This window comes from Prosopis cineraria, unplaced genomic scaffold (genome assembly GCF_029017545.1).
Source record: "Prosopis cineraria cultivar Desert tree isolate PC_DT_omini unplaced genomic scaffold, ASM2901754v1 PC868, whole genome shotgun sequence".
NCBI lineage: Eukaryota > Viridiplantae > Streptophyta > Magnoliopsida > Fabales > Fabaceae > Prosopis > Prosopis cineraria.
Genome location: NW_026556193.1, coordinates 1 through 21,929, shown reverse-complemented (window position 1 = coordinate 21,929; position 21,929 = coordinate 1). Strand labels below are relative to the sequence as shown.

The 21,929-nt window shown below is 35.5% G+C and overlaps 2 protein-coding genes across 2 annotated transcripts; one reads left to right on the top strand and one right to left on the bottom strand.

Moving 5' to 3' along the window:
- Positions 1-3,751: 3,751 nt before the first annotated feature.
- LOC129298633 (uncharacterized) lies at positions 3,752-12,233 on the bottom strand. Its single transcript, XM_054937059.1, is given in 12 exon segments — positions 3,752-4,495; positions 4,577-4,695; positions 5,133-5,205; positions 5,285-7,534; positions 7,666-8,391; positions 8,489-8,638; positions 8,713-8,812; positions 8,996-9,666; positions 9,669-9,819; positions 10,874-10,968; positions 11,086-11,148; positions 11,874-12,233. Coding segments are annotated over 12 exon segments (4,803 nt in total). The 5' UTR covers positions 11,947-12,233; the 3' UTR covers positions 3,752-4,163.
- A 6,144-nt stretch (positions 12,234-18,377) lies between these two features.
- LOC129298635 (actin-related protein 2-like) lies at positions 18,378-21,919 on the top strand. Its single transcript, XM_054937060.1, has 11 exons — positions 18,378-18,549; positions 18,987-19,097; positions 19,480-19,614; positions 19,707-19,778; positions 19,883-19,961; positions 20,175-20,224; positions 20,660-20,763; positions 20,865-20,933; positions 21,016-21,079; positions 21,438-21,506; positions 21,666-21,919. The coding sequence occupies exons 1-11, from the start codon at positions 18,508-18,510 to the stop codon at positions 21,813-21,815; spliced, it is 945 nt and encodes a 314-aa protein (XP_054793035.1). The 5' UTR covers positions 18,378-18,507; the 3' UTR covers positions 21,816-21,919.
- Positions 21,920-21,929: the final 10 nt, after the last annotated feature.

Genomic DNA, 21,929 nt, shown 5'->3' with positions numbered 1-21,929 from the left:
TAGTCTATTTGATTTGATTTGTTTCTGTCTGGAAAAAATGCTCTGTTGATGAAAATTCTGATACGAGACAATTCTGGAAAAAATGCTCTGTTGATGAATATGTTATAATGTATTAATGTTACTTACATAATACATTGCACACACTTTATCTGATTGGCTATTGCAAAATGAGGGGGGTTATTTATCTGATTGCTATATGATTTGATAAATGAATTTTATTCCAAAATGACTCTTCTGCATCTCTGTTAATGTTATGTGTATTTCTTTGTGATTGTTATATGATTGGTCATTGGATAATAAGCTTGATTTTGTCTTTTTATGAAATTTATGGTTCTGTTTCTGTAATTTTGTTATGCTAGCATAGAGGATCAAGCTTCAGTTGCATTACCCTCTGGGACATCTCAAACACCAACCCCTACTGGACCTTCCCATTCATCAACCCCTACTGGACCTACACAAACCCCAACTCATACTCCTCCTACACAAATAGCAGCCCCTCCCCCTCAATCTGTCCCTCGCCCTGGACTTCCTTCTCTTCCCCCTCATGCTCCTCCCACCCAAACACCCACAGAACATGTCACATAAGTGACAGATACTGAGAGAAGGGGTCGAAAAAGGAAAGAAAAGGAACCCAAACATACATCAGAGGTGTAGGATTACTTTGTTAGGTTGCCTATAGAAGAAACTAATGGGGAGCATAGAGCAGCATGCAAGTATTGTCACACGACTTATGCTTCTAATCTATCACGCCATGGGACACATTCTTTGTTGAGGCACATCTCAAAGTGTCCAAAGAACCCTCACAAGGCCACTAAAGATAAGAAACAAGCAATGATAAATCTATTATCTCGTGGGACAAGTGGGCAAGGAAAATCTTTAGTCACTCACTTATATGATGAGAAAAGGTGTAGAAGAGCTCTTGCTGAATTTATTATTTGTGATGAGCAGTCATTCAGAATTGTTGAGAAGCCCTGCATTTAAGAAGTTGTTAAATGAGTTTGAACCTCGCTTTCCAATCCTTTCAAGAACAACAATTGCGAGGGATGTGTGGCAGTTATATCTTGGTGAAGTAAAAGTGCTAAAGAAAATCTTGAAGCAATGTTCTAAGCGTGTTTGTCTCACGACAGATTGCTGGACGTCAAACCAAAATTTCAATTACTTGTGTTTGATGGCATATTTTATTAATAATGAATGGAAGCTTCACAAAAGGATCCTAAGTTTTGTTATGATTGAAAATCATAAAGGTGAGACTATAGGGAAGACCATTGAGCAATGCTTATTGGATTGGGGTATTGATAAGGTGTTTAGCATAACTATGGATAATGCTTCATCTAATGACACGGCTTTGGGATATTTTAAAAGGAGGTTGAGAAGTTGGAAGGGCTTAATTTGTGGAGGAGACTATCTACAATTAAGATGTTGTGCACATGTTCTTAATTTGGTGGTCAATGAAGGCATCAAACACATGAAAGATAGTTTTGAAGCCATTCGAAGTGCTGTGAGATATGTTCGGTCTTCTCCTTCACGGTTTCTAAAGTTTAAAAATTGGGTTGAATCTAAAAAAATAAAAACTAAGAGCCTTGTCCGCCTTGATGTTAGCACTCGATGGAATTCAACATATTTGATGTTAGAAGCTGCAATGAAGTTTCAAAAGGTGTTTGAGCGGATGCGTGATGAAGATGATGACTATATTGCATTCTTTAACTCTAAACAAGAGGGAGGTGTTTTCTCTGGCCCTATTCTTGATGATTGAAAAAATGCTAAAGTCTTCATCAAATTCTTAAAGATCTTTTATGACATAACTTTGAAATTTTCAAGCTCCCTTATTGTAACATCAAATAATTGTTTTCATCAAATTGCTCGTGTTCAAAAATGTTGCAGAAGCATATTGGAAATAGTGGTAATACTTTTTTGGCATAAATGAGCTTTAAGATGCATATGAAGTTTGATAAGTATTGGGGTCAGGCAGATAATATGAATCCATCATTAATTGTGGCTGTGATTTTAGATCCTCGATACAAATTAGTTTATGTAAATCACATGTTTGAACTCCTTTTCAGTAACCCTGAAGAATGTGCATTGATGATGGATAAGGTCAAAACTTGTTTGTATCGATTGTTTGATGAGTATTCTGTTGGGATTTCTACTGAATCAGGGCCTACCCATGTTAGTAATGCATCTACAAGTTCATTGCCCTCTCTTGATGACAATGATGATGACGACATTGAGGATCCAGGGGCAATGTGGTTAGAGTCTTTGAAGAAAAGAACTTCAATGGATCCACAAAGTGAGCTAGATAGATATCTTGCAACTGATTCTAGAGATGAAATCTCATCATCTGATTCTGAGTTTGACATATTATCATGGTGGAAAGCAAATTCTGAAAAATATAAAATTCTCTCCCACATGGCACGAGATGTATTGGCTATGCCAGTTTCTACAGTGGCTTCTGAGTCTGCATTTAGTACTGGTGGACGTGTAGTTGATCAATATAGGAGTTCTTTATCTCCTAAAATGACAGAAGCATTGATTTGTGGGCAAAATTGGCTGCAAAGTGGGGAATCTCTATTTGAATTGGTTGATAAGCTCCATGAGTTTGATAACTTTAATGAGACAAAAAATATTATTCAGCTTACAAGTAACAATTTTTTTTTCTAAAGTTTACACATGCACACATACACCCTTTATTTTAGTTTTTATATTAATGTAATTTTTTTTTGTCTTTAGATGCAACACTTGGAGGGGAGAATGCGACTGCTAGTGTTGATTGAAGTGTTTCTTTACAAGTATATCTTGACCCTTTATTAACTCTTTGAAAAATTAAATAGCAAGTGTGTAAATTTGGTTAAATTGGATGAAATGGACACTAGTGATAGGTCCCTTATACATGCATGCCCCCTGCTGGCCCCCTTTATTCTGCTTTGCTATTTACCAAAGTTATGCTTTGGCTACTGCAGATTCCATTTCTTTTGACCCCTTTTATCTAGAGGAGGGCAGATCTGATGCATTCCAGAACAAATGTTGGCTTGCATATGAGTTTCCTTTTACTCCATTCAAGATTTACTATGCATTTTCCTTGAATAAGGATTTTAATCTGTTTAGTTATGACATATTTTTCCTCTTCCATTCATACAGGTTGGGAGTTAGGAAGAAGTCTTGTTAATTGGAGTCTACTCTTTCAAATTATTGTTTCTCATATGATGCTCCAAGCTTTTGTGAAATTTGTTGTTTTCAATGATCATAACTGTTATTTTGGATTCAATTATGGATAATTTGATATTGTACCAAGACTTGTTTTCAAGTAGGGTGTTGAATTATAGATAATTAGATATTGTGAATGTCATTATTATTGTGGATTTATGAATGCTATTTTGAGTTGATGCATAAGACTATTGTTGATTTGTGAAAGTTTTATTTCAAAATGATAAAAAAATTTGTGAATTTAATGGGCAGAGCGATTATTTGATGGGTCGGGCAAAGCTGCCCAGTCAGCCCAGCCCAGCCCAAACTAATAGGGCATTTTGTGGGCAAGGCTGAACTTCGAACTGTATTTTGCAGCCCATTCATTCTTCAGACTAGGCATCGGACATATTCTTGCCCAACCCAGCCCTGTCCATGTGCACCCCTACCTGTGATGCATAGTGACATTGTAGGGGCAATCAATCATTGCTCGAGAGAATGCTAAACCTGAAAGTTGTTGTGAGCGGATTCCCTCGTAACATCTATTCATTCATTTAAAAAAGGTGTAAACTGAGTAAAAGACACCAGATTTCAGTAGAAGAAGTCATCAAAGGATGACTGTGACAATAGTTCTATCTATATGCCTATCTCTGATAAGAATGCTGTGCCATCTGCCTTTGATCTCTTGACACACAAAGCATTGCTCCTGCCTCGTGCGCCCAAAACAATAAAAGGCCATTGCCCCCACGTATATACACTTATGAAATACTGTACAGTGAACACGCTAGTCAACGCCGAATGGGTTTTCAATAACGAATCCTATTTGTAATAGTAAAAACCAAATGTGCCCCCAAAAAAATGACAGCTATGCTCTAGCGGACTGTACATCTTACCTCGCCGCTTTATCAAATATAAGGAGGCTTATAAAAAAGAAAAAAGAAAAGCATTTAAAAAATTTTTTACAGCTAATCTACAAGCAACTATCAATCTTCTGGGCGTTGAATCTCACCCATCATGATCCGGTTGCTAGAGACCTTGAAACCAAGAAGGGAAGGATCTATCTGTTTTCCCCTTTTCCCCTTCTTTTTGCCGCTCCGAACAGCTTGTGATCCACCATCAGACGATTCTGCGGCAGCTCCACTGGCTGCGTCCATCTCATGAAGAATTGGCCTTTTAAGCATGTCTATAAAGGATGTCTCTGAGACTGCACCATCGCTACCAGAGGAAGTTCTCCTAAATAGGACCTCTTTTCTACCAGAAGCCTGAGCATCAACCACGGTACTAATTGACGAGTTTCCAGAAGGCTCTCTTCTCCCTAATGTAGAACTCATCATTTCAATTTCTCAGGTATTAATCAGAAAAGAAACAGAGAATATAGCAAAACAATAGCACATACCATCACTAGCATGAGGTAAAGATGATTGGTCTGACTGAACGTCTGGGGAAGATAAAACACGAGATACAGGAGGGCGCTTTTGGAAATGACTATCAAGTACTTTCGTTGAAGGAGACACCCTATCAGTAATATAGACATAATCAAAATTTCGTCACTAGTAGGCCAACATAAAACTCACACAAGCGAACAAGCCATTTATTACAATTTACATTATTAACTGGCTTCTCAAACAATTACACGCTCTTACACATTTAGCACAAAGATCACTTTATGAGCAGTAGAAAACTCCGATCTCAATCATCTAGAACAATCATCAATAAGCATGTAGAAAAAGGCGAGGTAATGGTTTAAAGAGCCCCATTTTGCTCTTTTTTATTTTGGGAGGGGACGGTATGAGAAGGAAGCGAAAAATCTAAGCAATTATCACTCATCAGCTTTCAAAATTCAGATAACATAGTACATAAAATCCTTCACAAGTTCTATTAAAAAAAAAAAAAACAATCCTTCACAAGTGCATTCCTAACTTTCATTTTTGTAGGGAGTCATGGAACATTACCTGTCATTAGGAATCTCGTCTACCCGTGAATTACTCAAACCCATCTCACGATTGTATGGGCCCCCATCGCTGCCTGCAATGTTCATGCCCAACAATGATCAGTGAAATTTATACCATTTACAATAAGTTTGCAGAATGTGGAGGAGAATTACCTGCGCTGCATAGTGAACTATGTCTGCTATGCGCAGTAGCTGGCAATTCCATGGAATTCATGGTGCTTTGTAATTGCTCTGACAAGTCTGAGATACCTGAAAGCGATGCTTTCATTGTTCCTACAAACTCATGCCTCTGACCCTTATCTGCCTCCAACTCAAGTAAGTCTTTTTCCACAGTTGATTTACCAATCAAGAGTGGATTTCTGTAACTGGTATGTAAAGTATCTTTATTAGCAGATAAGAATGACTGCTCTTCCACTATCAATCCAGATCTAGACTGAATAGGCAATTTTTCATTGTTCCTTAAATTATCAGCCATCTGCATGATAAGGTGATCTTGTATTTGGATTGTGGAATTGGCACTTCCAGGCCTTTCTTCAAATGGATCATTCAAATGGATTTGTTGATCTTGTGAAATCTCAAAAGGATAATTTAGTGAGTCAGAATCCCGAGCATGCCAAGAGTTGTCCTGACTTCTTGATGACAGAGGATGCCAATTATCAAAATTTGATGATTGTGTGGATTGAAGACCCCGTTTATGATGAAGTAGGTCCATTAAACCTCGTGCAGAACTCTCATCACATGCTCCGGCAGATGCAGGCATGTTTAGATCAGCTGATGAAATGGTACCCCCTAGCTCTATTCTGTGTCTCCCAGCTTCAAGATGTTGTAGTTGAAGCCGTGGGTCAGTCCAACTATTTTCCAGATGACTGTTGTTACCAGAAAGGGAATGCTTGTATGCATCCGGGTGACGAGCAAAGAGTTCATCGGATGCTTGTAGATGTTGAGAGGATAAAGAACTAAATTGATCAGTGGGATGCATATAGCGAGGTCGTTCTTGTAGGTCCATTCCTTGGACAGAAGCATTTACACCATCAAAATTCATTGCAGGAACACCAGCAGAAACCATTGGAGACCTCTCAAACATCAAAGAATTAGGCTCATAGAACCCTCTATGGTTCTGCTCAGCAAGATTCCTGCTCAGATAGTTTAACTGTTCATCTTGTGCCAAGAGTCCATGCTGCGTTTTGTGAATATCAGAGGAATTAAAGCCTGCTGAGGAAGTAAGTTGATGGGTTGAAGAATTTCTTAGTAGATGTCCAGTGTCATTGATTGGCCACGACCTTCCAAATTGTTGTTCCCCCTCCAATCCTAACTGTTGTCTCAGAGCCATAGATAGCTGTTGTGCTTGCAACTGTTCTTGCTGAAAATGAAGTTGCTGTTCAGAGGGAAGGATGTTCCCATGCCTTGCTTGCAACAAGAGATCCGACAGGTCAGATTGCCTTTCTTGGACAGCATTGAGACCAATATTTGCTCGGATAATCTGCTCCATTGATGGATCAAGATGCCTCAAGGAACAAGGATTCTGCTGCAAGTCATGCAATACCTGCCTCCTCAACTGAACCTGATCAAAAAGATCATCCCTTATAAGATCAAGTTTTGGCTGCCTGAAATTAGGATCAGGTATCTGCTGATGCATAAATTGTTCAAGAAGCAATTGCTGAGCTTGTGATTGCTGCTGTAATTTCATTTGTTGGAGAAGCTGTTGTTGGTGCATCTCATGCTGCTGTTGAAGCTCAAGCTGGCGTTGCTGTTCAATCTGAAGTCCCATAAGATGTTCATAATCTGATCCTGAAGTCTGGATCATCTGCTGAAAATTAGAGTTCCTGCTCTGAGAAAGTGAAAGGCTTGGAACTCTCTCTAAATCCGGCACAGTATGATGGGAAGCAAAATGAGAAGGTAGACTATTCTGCTGTTGAAGTCGTTCCTTCTGCAGCTTCTGCAACATGAGATGCTCTGCACTATCAAAATTATTAAATTTTGGTCCCATATGGGACAAGTAGTGATCATCTAGAGAACCTATACGAGCATTGGGATTAAATTGCCTATTTACTGCATATTCATCAGACCATGTGTCCCTGTATGAAGGATGATTAGCCACACCACCAAGAGAGCCTTGATCAACAAAAATAGCATCTCTATCAAGCAATGGATCCACATGATGGCCCTCATCACCTAATCTTGAAGATACATTGGAAGATTTTGCACGCCTTAAACAAGAACCATCTATGAGCTCAGACATCAATAGACCAAAGGGATGCAGCTTATCAACCTCATTATGTGTATCACTCCCAGAAACTTCACTTGCAACCATTTTTCCAGAAGGATGGGTATGTGAAGTGTGGACATCAGCAGGCCTTGTCAAAGAGCTATCATTGCTGCTTCCGGCCATTCTGGATAAGATGTCTACATAGAGAAATAAATATGCATGAAGATTAGAAATAGATGCATAAACAACAGATATGAATCAATAGATTGATCATAGACTAGTTAATGGATGGCCATAGTAATGGCAAAATGAGAAAACAATCACTTACTGTCATCTTGCTTGATAAAATTTGTGAAGGACTGATCATTTGAGAACCTGGTTTCAGAGTGAAAATTTTGACTAGGCATTTGGGAATGAATACCAACACTCAAGGTAGCATCAGATTGAGATGAAACCCAAGATTGATCATCTACTATGGTAGACACATCATAGTCAGGAGAATGCGCATTTACTGTTTGGTTCCTTCCACTGGTCTCAGAAGGTTGGGGTTGAGAAATCAGGTTACCCCCAGAAATGGATCCAGATTTCAGTTTAAGATGAGGCATAACATCACCAAGTTCTTGAAAGGGTGATCCTTCAGGAGCATTTGACAATCGAACTGGTAAATCTGTCCCAAAAAACCCTTGTTCAAACCATAAAATGATGTCAATCCCAAGAAAGGGTCCTTGAATTACCCCTTGAGGATCAAGATAGCACAAACTTAACTCCTCCAAAGGGGTACCAATCTCAGATGAATGTTTCCTCTCATTAGTTATCGTGTCTTGTTCATTAATTCTTGGCATTCGCTGCAGACGTGAAAATTCAAAAAGAGAGCGAGAATCATGGTTCTGAAGGACTGGAGCCAGTTCCTGCTGGCTTTCACAAATTCCTGGTTTAGAAACATTGTCACTAGGGGTACTAGCCTCTCCAGTGCTGCTGGCAGAGTTCTCATCTCTCCTATGTACATCAATTGTCTGCATATGCTTCTGATTTCCTTCTTTAAAAGTCGCAGTGTCTGAAAGGGCACAATGATTTTGTAAACAATGTTTATTTGAAACTAAATGGAACTTCGTCTGATTAAAACAATTACAAAGATAAGATCAATTCCTCACCATCAACTATATTTCTTAATGAAGCACCAGCATTTGAAGGTCCACCCATAAAATCACCATCACCATTCAAGACATCAGATCCTGATATAACCCCTCCTCCCATGCCAATTGAGGTAGTGATTTTTCCTTCCCTTACATTCTCATCAATGCCTGAGGAAAACCAGAGAGTCTCAATCAAAAAGGTTTAAGCTAACTGATCAGGACTGACAGAAATAATTTATCACCTGATGTATCATCAGTTGAGCCTCCGTCCTTGCCTCTAAAGGAGTAGCTTGAGACTTCACTGCTAGTAATTTTCCCCCTCCATATATCTCTAAGGACAGCCTGCGATCATTATCCATGACTTGAGAATAACAATGGTGCAAGTGCTAGTGACACTTTAAGCAGATCTTCGAGTACACAAATATAAATGTTAAATGGGTTGAATCAAAAGACATAGCAAAAACTTTCCCATGTCTTCAATGTATAAAATTCATTAAATTAATAGCAGCAAGCCATTCCACGTACCTCTTCCTCAGAAGCTGGAGCAACAAAAGCCAATGGTTCTACAGAGCCAAGCTGAGTTATTGTTGGTATATGCTCCACACCAGCAGGCATGATGTCAACAGTAAGATCAATCTTTTGTTTACGATATATGTCTAGTAGCTTACCCCTAGGGTAGGAATATAAGTCTGAGTTAAGGCTAGGCTTTCCCAATATGACTATGTTCTTATCCATGAGTGCAGACCCAAAAGTAGAGCCCAAGATAGGTTTTCCAATTTGTAGGTTCGCATTGATATTGGCCCTTCCTCGTCCAGGAGCAAATCGCACATTGGAAGCCTCTACACGTCCTTTTTCAAGTCCAAATCCAGGAGCAGCGCGGTATGTGGCCACGGCACCCACTTGAGTTTCCATTCGATGGCGTGGTCTCCATTTATCACGAGATTCAGTGTCACGTTCAGAACCTGCCCGGTTAGTAACACCAGAGGATTGCTTTTCAACATAAGCATCTTCCTTCTCAACATCATTCCTTTTGTCACTCCGTGAATCCTTCTCCTTATCTTCAGGTCCCCATCTCGATGACCACTTGTTCTCTCTACGAGACTCATGGCCAGAACTACGGCTATCATGCCAACGGTCAGAAGACAAGCCTCTATTATCAGGTGTTGAGGCAATTTCTGAGCGACGATCTTCTTTCTGCGATCTCTTCTCCCAAGTAAGCTTGTTTCCCTCTCCTCTTCACGCCAACGGCGACTAATGTCAACATCTGGGACAGTCCTCCTCCAATCTTTCTTGTCTTGAGACCCATCCAAACGCCAACTATCTTTCAGTATGGGATCAGTAGCATTCCCCTGGAACAAAGGAACAAGCAGATGATCGCCTATCAATTTTCATGGTGGAGCAAGACATTGTGCAAATAAAAAAGAACGAGACAACACAAAAGTAGTGTTAACATTATAATACATTACAGCATGAAGAAACAATCTACTTCTAATTTTAAAAATAAATGAATCTAAAATAAACTATTCTGTAAAAAATGAAATAAAATAAACCTTGTGCACAATCACAAGAATGAAAGAGAACGTGACCAAACAACACTTGAATGGTACCTGTTCCTCCACGAAACAGGAAGGGCCCTCATTGCTGTCTAGATTCCCCCCCTCCTCTTTGTCTAGAGAAGAGCAGAATCTTCACTCTTAGCAAAAAGAAAAGAAAAGAAGAGAAAAAAGAATGATGCATGGTAGCTCCAATAATGATGATCAAGAGCATCTAAATCAATAATACTAGCCCCAACCACAAACTCATTAATATTTCATGAAATTGTCAGGTCAAGAAAAACGCCATTATCCTCTGGAAGAATCTACGAATTTAAAAAAATCAAAGTGCAGATACACTATAAGTGCATGAAGTTTTACAACACACAAGAACCCTAGAAATTTGCAATTGGTAGTCACTAAACTAAAAATTTATCACAATACACCAAGGTCATGACAAATTCCCTTCCACAGATTTATTGCTCATTGACTTGCCCACTGTGAAGAAAGGGGGAAATCAAATAATATGTGCCAGATTAAATCAATTTGCAAACTACATGTCTGCTAATCTTATGGAATCCAGCTAGAAAATAATGTAAACTACCACAAATAAATCTAGATTCAAGCAAGGGTTGTACTACATTTCAAAAGCTACCAAGAAATTTAGTCAAAGCATAGTGAAAATCAAGAACGCTGTACAAACTTGAAAGCGATTGAGCACAAAGATCAGACTTTCAGTCTCTAGAAGAATAATTACTTGCGATATAGAGCCTCAATAGGCAAATAACATAAGTGGAAAGGCAATAAAAGTATAAAACTTTAGAAACAATTTCAGCCAATTCAAAAGAGTAGGTATTGGCGTATTGCATACCACCACGGTGTTGGTAGATGATACCCTTGCGTCAATGGGCTTGGAATAGAGCCATTGTGGAGATAAGGGTATGCTGTTGTCAGGTGACACTTGATCTGAAAGAAAAATCAATTATCAACCAATCACCTTCACCTAACATGCATAATGGGAGAAACGCAACTAAATGTTTGATTTATAGTTAAGTTACACTTTCACAAAGATTTAACAAGTACCTTTCAAATCATCAAGCACACCAACAATACCTTTCTCCTCACCATGCCCTTCCAATGCTTCATCTGGCCCATACAAAACGTCAATGTTGAACATGCAAACAAACAAGTAAAACATAAAGATAGGATTACGCTATTAATAAAGTAAACCAAATAAACTTAAATGTCAGGAGGAGTGCCGTAATTTGCATTTACATAATGCCACGAAAACTAAAATAATCATCAACTAAATCCATGAAAGCGTGTAAATCAATGTATCATTCTGACTTTGCTGATACCGAAAATAGCAAACACCCCCCCCAAAAAAAAAAAACACGCGCGCGCGCACGCACACACGCACACACAAAACTGAAATAGTGAGCTGTGAGAAGAAAACTTAACAATAAGAGACGGGCGAACATATCAATCTCCACACCTTAATAGTAGGGGCAAACTCACTCCGAGACAAACCGCGACCATTGATAAATCATAGCATCGATAAAATAATAAATGCATCTAATCCAAATTAAGCTATTAAACATACTGAGACAGCTAAAACGAGACTAGCGGAAATCGAAAGACACTTCAATCCTCAATATGAAGTAAGGTCAACCGGAAAAATACATAGGCGAGAGCCATAAAATATTCGGCCTGGCAGGAGTGAGTCCTCCTTATGATATACACATATAATACATGGTAGATTTAGATTCAACGGATCCAGACAAGTAACAATTTCAAACGAGCACATATTGCAATGAAGATTACAACAGGTATGATTAGATGAGGAAAAACATCTTTACGAAGAAAATTACCTTTAACAGAGAAGTGTCCATCGGTAGTCTTTGAGAAGAGATCGTCGGGAACATTGGCCTTTCCGTCAGCCATCGTCGTTGAGAGCAAGATTGCTGAAATTCTGAGACGAAGATCCGAAAAAAGAAAAAGAGTGAGCTTGAATGCGACGAGAGGAAAAAATGGAGCTCGGATTGATACCAGGAGAGTAGCCTCGAGAATGAGAGGAACCAAGGAGAAGAAGCTGTAGGGTCTGTGAATTGCTGAATATGAGGCAGAATAATGGACGACTTGGGAGAACAGAGGGGCAGAGAGAAAGAGAGAGAGAGGAGGCAACGGCGAGAGGGGTAAGGGTTTGGGTCAGAATAGCCACAGCCAGAGTGGTTTTTTTTTTTTTTCCATTTCTTGTGGGGGAACTTGGTCGTATTTATATGGGAGAAGGACAGCAAATTTGTTTAAAATATATAAATAATAATTTAATTTTTAAAAATGCTATAACTCCTTTAAAATTTTAAAAAAATTCATATTATCAATAAATTTATATAAATTATTAAATTATTTTTATTAAAAATAAATAATTCATAATTTTTTTATATTCACAATTTTTTTATATTCATGATAATAAATTATAACTTTATATTTTAAATTATTTATTTACTGTTGTATTATTATTTGTATAAGAGAAAAAGTTATAAACATAAAAAAATTGTAAATTATTTATTTTTAATAAAAATAATTTAATAATTTATATGAATTTATTAATAATATAAAAAATTTTAAAAATGTCATAAAATTATAATATTTTAAAATATTAAATTATTATTTATATATTTTAGAATGATGTTATTGTTATTTTTCCACTCAAGTACCAACTCTCATTAAATTTTTTTTTTCTTTCCGTCATTTGACATTAGACAGTGTGATTTTTTTTTTTTCGGTGGGACCAGACAGATTGTCTGGTTAACTGATTTACCTTGCGTGTGCGTGTGTTTTTTTTTATTATTATTATTATATATTACTATTTTGATAATTTTATTTTTAAGTATCGTGATTGCATGAGCAGGACAGGATGGAGTGTAACAAATTTTTAAGTAGAGCGTAATTCATGAAAATTATCATATGTTGGTGTGTAAACGATTCCTGGTGGTAGATGGTGATAAAGTGGTGAATGGCGATATAGAGTTAAACTTATTCTGATGTGGTCAGAAAAATAATTCTTGATTTAACAAATTTAGTTATTAAGAGATAATATTAACTGATTAATAATCATGTGTATGTAACTAGATTGTATCATTAACGAATCAGTGTTTGCTCAGTGCCTCTATCCATTCATTGTCGCCGACGAAAACTTAACAGTTACAATGTAATCGAGAACCCTGGGAAGTGAGTGGAGACAGGCTAAAAACCAAAATGCTTAAATCCTCAAATAGTTTTGTGATTGATGATTGATGGGTTGTGTAATGTGAACAAAATGGTCAATATAAATATTATTAAAAAAATGGTCAATATAACTTATTAAAAAAAAATAGAAAGCGGCATGGCAGGGATAATGTTCATAGTTCGGTGAACTTTGGTGAGTTTTTTCTGTCACAGCACATCATATTCGGCATAAACCTTCTTGCATCTTTGGCTCGAAAAAACTTTCTAACATCTAATATAACAATTTCATTATTTTCATTCAAAATTTTAAATTAATTATTACTCAACATTTATTATACTTTTATACCGTGTCTGAACCTTGCAATTATATTCATATGACATTTACAATTCAAATGTAGTATGAAATTATTAATAATTTCGTTTCGATGAGATAAATAGTTGGTTTCTCTTCCCTTACTCTACACAATTATCATGTAATACAAATGATGTAACGTGATGGTCCTGATATTGTGAGTATAATTGACCAAAAAAATACTATGAATATAATTTTTAGTAAACTTTTTTTTTTCAAATGATGCTGTTCAATTGATTGACAAAAATTTTTTAAATAATTTAATATAATTATGAATACTCATTCTATCTTTTTTTCAATTGATATTCATTCTAACTTTGCGCAACACACAGAAATTAACTATCTGTTGAGTCAGTTCATATAAACTCTGCCACATGAAAGCTCTTTTCTTCTATATTCGATGATTCCATCATCTCACTCAACTATAATGATTCCACAGACTCCAATTTTGACTTGGACACTTTTAAGGGCTTCACACAACATCAAACTTGACCATGGCGATGATGGCAAAAGCAACAACTTAGATGTCATGTGAGGAGCATGTGATAAGTTGGGGGAGGATAACGATAATCTGGGGAAGTTAAGAATGGCAAATTTGTCTTTGATGGACAAAGCAGTGACATTATAGGCTTAAGCAATCATTTTTAGGGGCGAAAGTGTCGAGGCTCACGAATCTTGAACACTCATTTTTTTCAACTTTGCACTTAGACTCCAATCCATGATAATGTGAGAGATTGCTGGTAGAAGAAAATGATGAAGAAGAAGAGGACGATGAACAAGAAGGAAGGGCTACATTGCTTCAATTTTAAAACTTTAAAGACAAATAAGTTTCAAACAAAAGTTTATGATACCCAACACCCATAAAAAAAATTCAGAACAAATATGTCATTTAATCCTCGTTCAAACTTTAATTTAAAGATTAACATTTTTTCTATTTAATGGTAGGGCAAAATATTATCTTTTTAAAAGTTTGGGACAAAAATGCTTCAAAAAAAAATTAGGGTGCCAGGCACCTCTGAAAAAAAAGTTTCAGGACAAATTTACTATTTAACCCTACAGATATATATATATATCAAGTTTTGTTTTTAAGTATTTATGTGAATATTAAAGAGTTATCAATATGATGTTAAATAAAATAACATGTGCATTGTAAATTAGTTTAAAAGTATTTTTATATATTATTGTTAATTTTGATTGAGTTATTGTTAATATTTAAACAATCACCTATAAGTATTTGAACATGACTTATTAATATTCAAAAAACAAGCTGTCCAACAAATACTAACTCCAATAGAAAAAACCAATTTGTTCATAAAATATTGACAAATTATGAAGTTATTAATATTATAATAAATAGCATATTTTACATTTAAAATCTTTGATCAATAGCAATTTGCAAATACCCAAAATCAACGTGATCATATAAAAATTATAATATATTTTTCTAACAACATTACCCGATGAGTTTTAGTTTTCTTCAAAAGGAAAAAGTCTAGGCTTATTAAATATTGAACGTTCTTATATTTGTATGATTTTAAGTTTAATATATAAAACACGAAACTGAGAAAAAAACTAGGACACAATAATGGTAAAAGAGAAGATTAATTTACTAGTCCTTATAGATTTTATCAATTTTAAATTAGGTCTTTATAATTTATTTTACTTTAATCAAATCCTTATAACATAATCCCTTAGACGTGTTAATATCCCTGTAGATTAAAATTCAAAGTTCATAGAAAATTTGATTTAATAATTTTGGCCAAAATAAAAAAAATATTTAATACACTGTCTACATTTTTATTATTTTTTTATGAGAGTTTTATGAATAAAAATTATCTATAAGGCAACCCCGTTATATAAATTTTAAATTATAGAAATTATATAATTAATTGCAAAGTCATATAATGTTTTAGTGAAAAATTAAAAGTTCTTAATATTTTAAAAGAAAAATTAAAGAATTAAAAAACTTAATGGATCAAACAATTAGAGCAAAATTAAAATAAAATTTTAATTTAAAATTAAAGAAAATTATAAAGATCTGCATACATATTTTTCTCATGGTAAAATACTAAAATTGAAGTGCCGAATTAAATACCATCCAATTTATGGAACAAAAAAATCACTCAATTTAATGGCCCCACACCAGCTAAAATATTCCAATTTTAGAAGAAGAAAAAATCAGTCTAGATTCATTGACCACACTTGATAAAAAAAAAATTGTTCCTTGAACTCAAAAATTTCATTTTAGATCAAGGATGGCGAAGTAAAATTAAAATGTTAAAGGAAATGATAAAATTAATCTTCTTTCAATTCTGAGCTCTACAACATCAAACAACCTCCCTTCATGGTCTCACTCCTCCTCATCTCCGTGGTGATTGCATTGCTACTCATAAATGCTGCAACTTTTGTTAGTTATTACATTCTCCATTGTGCCTCTCACCCTCCACGTCCCTCTAATCATAAGCTTTAGGCCTTATTTGATATGAGGAATTAAAAGGATGAGATTGTGATTAGGCAATGCCACTTTTTCATGCTTGGTGTGAGGGAGACATTTATATTATTTATGTATGTTGAATGCTTTTAAATGGTTGCTCAACTTGTGTGAAATATAATTATCTTAACTCAAGAGACGTGCCGCGCGCCTTAAGGCTAGTCTAATCTCCTTAAAAGATTAATATATGTTGTAATTATGGGTAGTGACTAAGGTCATTATAGAGGGCTTAAATGAATGAATTATTGAAAGGTGAGTGAGCTGTAATGTACAGTAGTGCAAGACTAGATCTAGAGAGCTTGCCACGAGTTGAAGGAAGAAGACGAGGGCTTTTGTGTCCTTTTAGTTAATTTTTGTTGGATTTAGGTGTTCCTTTTTTTTTAAAACAAAATCATGACATATCAAACATCATTTTAAAATATTCTCACTGCCAATCCCAATGCTAATCACGTTCTCAATCCCTTAAAATTTAATACCTTACACCAAACAGGGCCTTAATCTCTTTATCCAAACTATTGAAGGCTTCTAGCGATGAATGACGAAAAATAGTCCATGCAGAAAGCACAGGTGTAGAGATGCCCTTCCATTTGCTTGAAAAGTGGCTTGTTGATGATGTTGCTATGATCTCATCAAGTGAAGATGCAGGTGTCCATTTTTTCTACCTTGGTTCCATTTTAGACTTTGGAAGTTTATTTTCTCACTTTATAGCCTTGACTTAAGCCAGATTCCTTCTATTTTCAAGCCTTCTGGTGCCCTCAATGTAAATTCCTTCTTTTTCTTCTTCACCATCATCCCATTCTATTTGTGCTTAATTGACTGACTCATTGAAATAACAATATTGCACATGCTTTTGAATAGTCATCTCTGCCGCTATATTGCATTTTGTCTGCCAATTGAAGTTTCAAGAAAATATTAGGGGTTTGGAGAGAGATCTCTTCAATGATTTGTTGTAATTGGGGAGAATTACATCAAATGACCACTCAAAAAAATTATTTATATATAAGGACTAAAACAAAATAAATTATTATTAACATGAGAATATAACTTTTTTTTAAATGAGATTGTTAGTCCTTATCTGTGAATGATTTTATTGAATGGTCTTTGGATATGATTGTTCCTTGCAGTTATGAACAACTTCAAGTAGAGAAACAAGCAACTTTAGTATGGGTAATGAATAATTCATTTTACCTTGATTACAACATTTGGAATAAAATTAAGATTTAGTAACGGCACAAATAATTCTTAGAGAGCAATAAATAATTTCATGTAAGGAAGTGAACAATTTCAGCATGAGTAATGAACAAATTATTTTGCCATGATTACAACTCTTAGAAAAAGAATCAAAATTCAATAATGACACAGATAATTCTATTGGAATAATGAACAATTTTATGCAAGGAAATGAATGACTTCAACATGAACAGTGAACAACTCATTTGATCATGATTGCAACACTTGGAATGAAATCAAAATTAACTAATGGTATAAACAACTCACGTGTGATAATGAACAATTTCATGTAGGGAAATGAACAACTTCAATATGGGTAATGGATAATTTGTTTTTTCATGGTTACAACAATTGACAGAAAATCAAGATTCAATAATGGCACAAACAATTTCTATATGTCAATGAACAATTTGATATAGGAAAATGAACAGTTCATTTTACCATGATTACAACACATAATAAAATAAAATTTCAATAATGGCACAAACAATTCCTGCAAGTCAATGAACAATTTCATATAAGAAAATGAACAATTTCAGCATGGGTAACAAATTTTTATTTTACCATGATCACAACACTTGAAATAAAATCAAGTTTCAGTAATGATACAAATAATTTTTGCAAGTCAATGAACAATGTCATATAGGAAAATGAAAAATTTATTTTACCATGATTATAACACTTAAAATAAAATTGAGATTTAATAATGGTACAAACAACTCTTGTAGATTAACGAACAATTTTATACAGAAAAATGAACAAATTATTTTATCATAATTACAATACTTGAAATAAAATCACTATTCAATAATTGTGCAAACAATTTTTATAAATTAATGAACAACTTGATACAAGAAAATGAATAATTTCAATAGATAATTAGAAGGGATGAGAAACAATGAAATAATTTTATTATGTATTTTAATTTCACTTCATTATGCCTGGTCTAAAGTGAATTTAAATATGGTGAAGGGTTTTACATCAAATTTTCCAAAAGAAAATCAGAACGGCAATGAATCAGAAACCACAGTAATGCTGAAACGACTTCGTTTTATATAGCTCGAGTTGAGTAGACGCCGCACCAGACTGTAGACCCGCCTTGGCGGCATTTGCACGGCATTCCGGTTGAAAGCAAGCGACGGATGAAAGCAGTGCACGGTAACAGCAGGGGCCGCAGTGGCAGCTGAAGAAGAAGAAGCAAAACATGGAGAATAGAAACGTTGTCGTCTGCGACAATGGCACCGGGGTACCTCTCTCACGCTTTCCTACCATGCGATTGATTATGAATGGATCGCGTTGCTTTATCTGCCAAGAACCATTTACTTCTTTCTAGATCAAAATTGGTTGTTTGCTGCATAGCACCGAATGCGGTTCACCATGTGTCCCTCTTGGTGAAGTTTTTTTCGATCTGTTGATATTTTATTCAGAATTGACAATTTTTTTTTATCTGTCTCCCTTTTCATCTTTCTGGACGTTGCTAATTTTGTGTAACCACCGATGAGTGTTGGAAGTTCACGGTCGTTTAACATAACTCTCAGTATGGATTATCCTATCCTTTCGTGGCATTAACTTTCTATGCTTGAGATTTTTGCTGTTTAACTGCTTTGGGTGATTCTAACTTCTTTGTTGTCATGTGTGGAGTCTTTCTTCCCCTTTTGATGTTGGATTTTCTTCTGAATGCAGTACGTCAAGTGTGGTTTTTCCGGGGAGAACTTCCCCACCTCTGTATTTCCTTGCGTGGTGGGGAGGCCGATGCTTCGGTACGAAGAATCACTAACTGAACAAGAGCTGAAGGTGTGGCGCTCTTGAACCGACAAACCTTCTACGTATAAGGAAAAATGCCATAAGACACAATTATCTTGGCCAAAAAACTTAACTGATGGCTCATTATTTGAATAATGCTTGACTTGTCAAGCAGCAAGGCCTGATGCTGAAAATCATATAAGGGAAATCTAATGAGTCATATTGTTGATCGGATAATCTTAAAATTGGTGAGCAATGTATATATTTCTAGAAGGAAGCAAGGCCATTTGTTTTTGGGGAGTAAAGGAAGCGAGACTATGTTGATCTCCAAGAAGTGCTTGTTATCATGATTTTGCCCCGCTAAAGTTTATTGAATTAATATATTGCTAAAGTATATTATATCTTATGCTTTGGAATGCACTGTTTAATGTAGGACATTGTTGTTGGGGAAGCTTGTGCGGATTTGCGACATCAGCTTGATATATCTTATCCTGTCAATAACGGAATTGTGCAAAACTGGGACGATATGTGTCATGTGTGGGACCATGCGTTTTACAATGAATTAAAAGTAATTTATTATAACTTCTGATTTGTCTGCTGACAACTTCGTTTTGTACTGTTGTAATATTTACGGTCAACGCTTAACATTTTTTTGGATAGATTAATCCACCAGACTGTAAGATTCTACTCACAGATCCTCCACTTAATCCTTCAAAGAATCGTGAAAAAATGGTTTGTGTATCAATTCCAACCTTTTCCTTTTCTAGAAAAACTATTTTCTCTTAATATCTGAATATACCTGGAACATCATTGTTTTATGTAATTTGACTTGGCAGGTTGAGATGATGTTCGAGAAGTACAATTTTGCTGGAGTATTCATCCAAATCCAAGCTGTTCTAACATTATATGCTCAAGGTGCTTATAGAGATGATTAAGGTTGAACTTTTGTTTTTCAGTTTTATCTGATCCTTATTGTAGTTTACTCCCCAAAATTTGACCATGCACTTTGAAATTAGATAGTATAATTTCCAAGGATTTGTAAATGCAATATATACTACTTCCATGGACATTTCATTGGCATGTGATCTCTTTGTACCTACAATTTAACGTTTCCTTCTCTTGTCCCAGGGCTCCTGACTGGACTAGTTATTGACTCTGGTGATGGTGTCACACATGTGGTAATTAGCTTAGTATTACACTGACCTTTACGATGGGGCTTTGTTCTATCTCCCTTTTATTTATCTGGACAAATCAGTTTCTTGAACCAGGGCTTTAATATAGATTTTTTTTTAATGATTCATGTCACTTGTATATGATAATTAACACTGCTTTCAAACTTTATACTTACCGTACTTGTGCAGTTTATGGAAAATGAGATTTCATCAGCTTGGCAATTGGGTTTTGAGGGATTGTTATGCAGATCTTGCATCCCAAATCTTAGATGAAGTGAATAGCCAAACTGTAGAAATACTTAGCTTATTTTGTAATACTGTACATTAGTCTTAAGAAAGTGGATAATGTTCAAATTATCTAATATTTATTGTTGCTGCAACATGATTTATGATTTATATGCTTATTTGAAAAAAATGTTAATAGTGCAACTTTTAATCCAGGTTCCTGTTGTTGATGGCTATTCATTCCCACATCTTACAAAGCGAATGAATGTAGCTGGCCGGCATATAACATCATATCTTGTTGACTTGCTTTCAAGGAGGGGGTGAAAGCTAATTCCCTTCATTTCAGTTCTAATATGATGGTAACTGGATGTTTACATCACATGCTTAATGTCTAAATGGTGCAAAATTTTATTTCCTCAAGGTATGCAATGAATAGGAATGCTGATTTTGAGACTGTAAGGGAGATCAAAGAGAAGCTGTGCTACATAAGGTCAACACACAATCTCATTCTACTAAGTTTCCTGGGTTTCATGTTTTTCTTCCTTGTCATGGCTATATCTTTTTTTCTGCAGTTATGACTACAAGAGGGAATACCAGCTGGGGCTTGAGACCACGATACTTGTTAAGAATTATACTGTAAGTTTTATTTCTAATTTCTTGAAAACATTTAAGGGCTATTTCTGTGTAAATGGTCAATGATCCTGCAGGCAGTTTTGCTTTATATTGCTTAATTGAAGAGTTTTTTTTTTTTTTTTTAGGAGATCCACTTTGCCTTATCCTATAATCTGTTCTTTTATGCGTTTCTTCTCATATAGTATTCATGCTTGTCTGTGAATTCATTTACATTTTTTTTTGTTTTAATGTATTTATTATGTTATATTGGGATGTTTTATTGTCTCCTACAGTTGAATATGGTATACATGCATGCATGAAGTAGGTGTCATGAATTTATTGTTTTCTTCAATGGTGCTTATTGATATACACTCATGATCAGCTTCCAGATGGAAGGGTGATTAAAGTAGGAACTGAAAGGTTCCAGGCTCCTGAGGCTCTGTTCACTCCAGTAGGTTCTCCTTGTCCATTTTATTTCAAGTTTTCCATTGCTAGCACGTAGATTCAATGTTGTAATGGTGATCATAGTTTGCCGCTGTATGGGTTGAAGAGCCTTTTTGCAGTGAAATTTGATGGTTTGTGATTGCCCAGAGGTTTATCCTTCTTTCAGGAGCTTATTGACGTTGAAGGGGATGGAATGGCTGATATGGTTTTCCGTTGCATCCAGGAAATGGATATTGACAACCGGATGATGGTGCAATATTATATTTGCTATTTACAATATTTAATATTGGTATCATATTGTTATGTTCGGATTTGAATACTTGTTCATAGATTGAAGTTTATCAACTTAAAGAGTGTGGTAAAAGAAATTGTGTTTAGCTACACTTTCTAAGCAAAACTTATGAAGGTATCTGAGGCACTACTTGCTATT

What these genes read in the sequence shown, in the direction of transcription:
- LOC129298635 (XM_054937060.1), top strand. Translation starts at nt 18,508, where the DNA reads ATGGAGAATAGAAACGTTGTCGTCTGCGACAATGGCACCGGG. An exon ending in TAACTGAACAAGAGCTGAAG is followed by an intron (nt 19,098 to 19,479) that starts GTGTGGCGCTCT and finishes TGTTTAATGTAG; the next exon opens with GACATTGTTGTTGGGGAAGC. An exon ending in TACTTGTTAAGAATTATACT is followed by an intron (nt 21,080 to 21,437) that starts GTAAGTTTTATT and finishes ACTCATGATCAG; the next exon opens with CTTCCAGATGGAAGGGTGAT.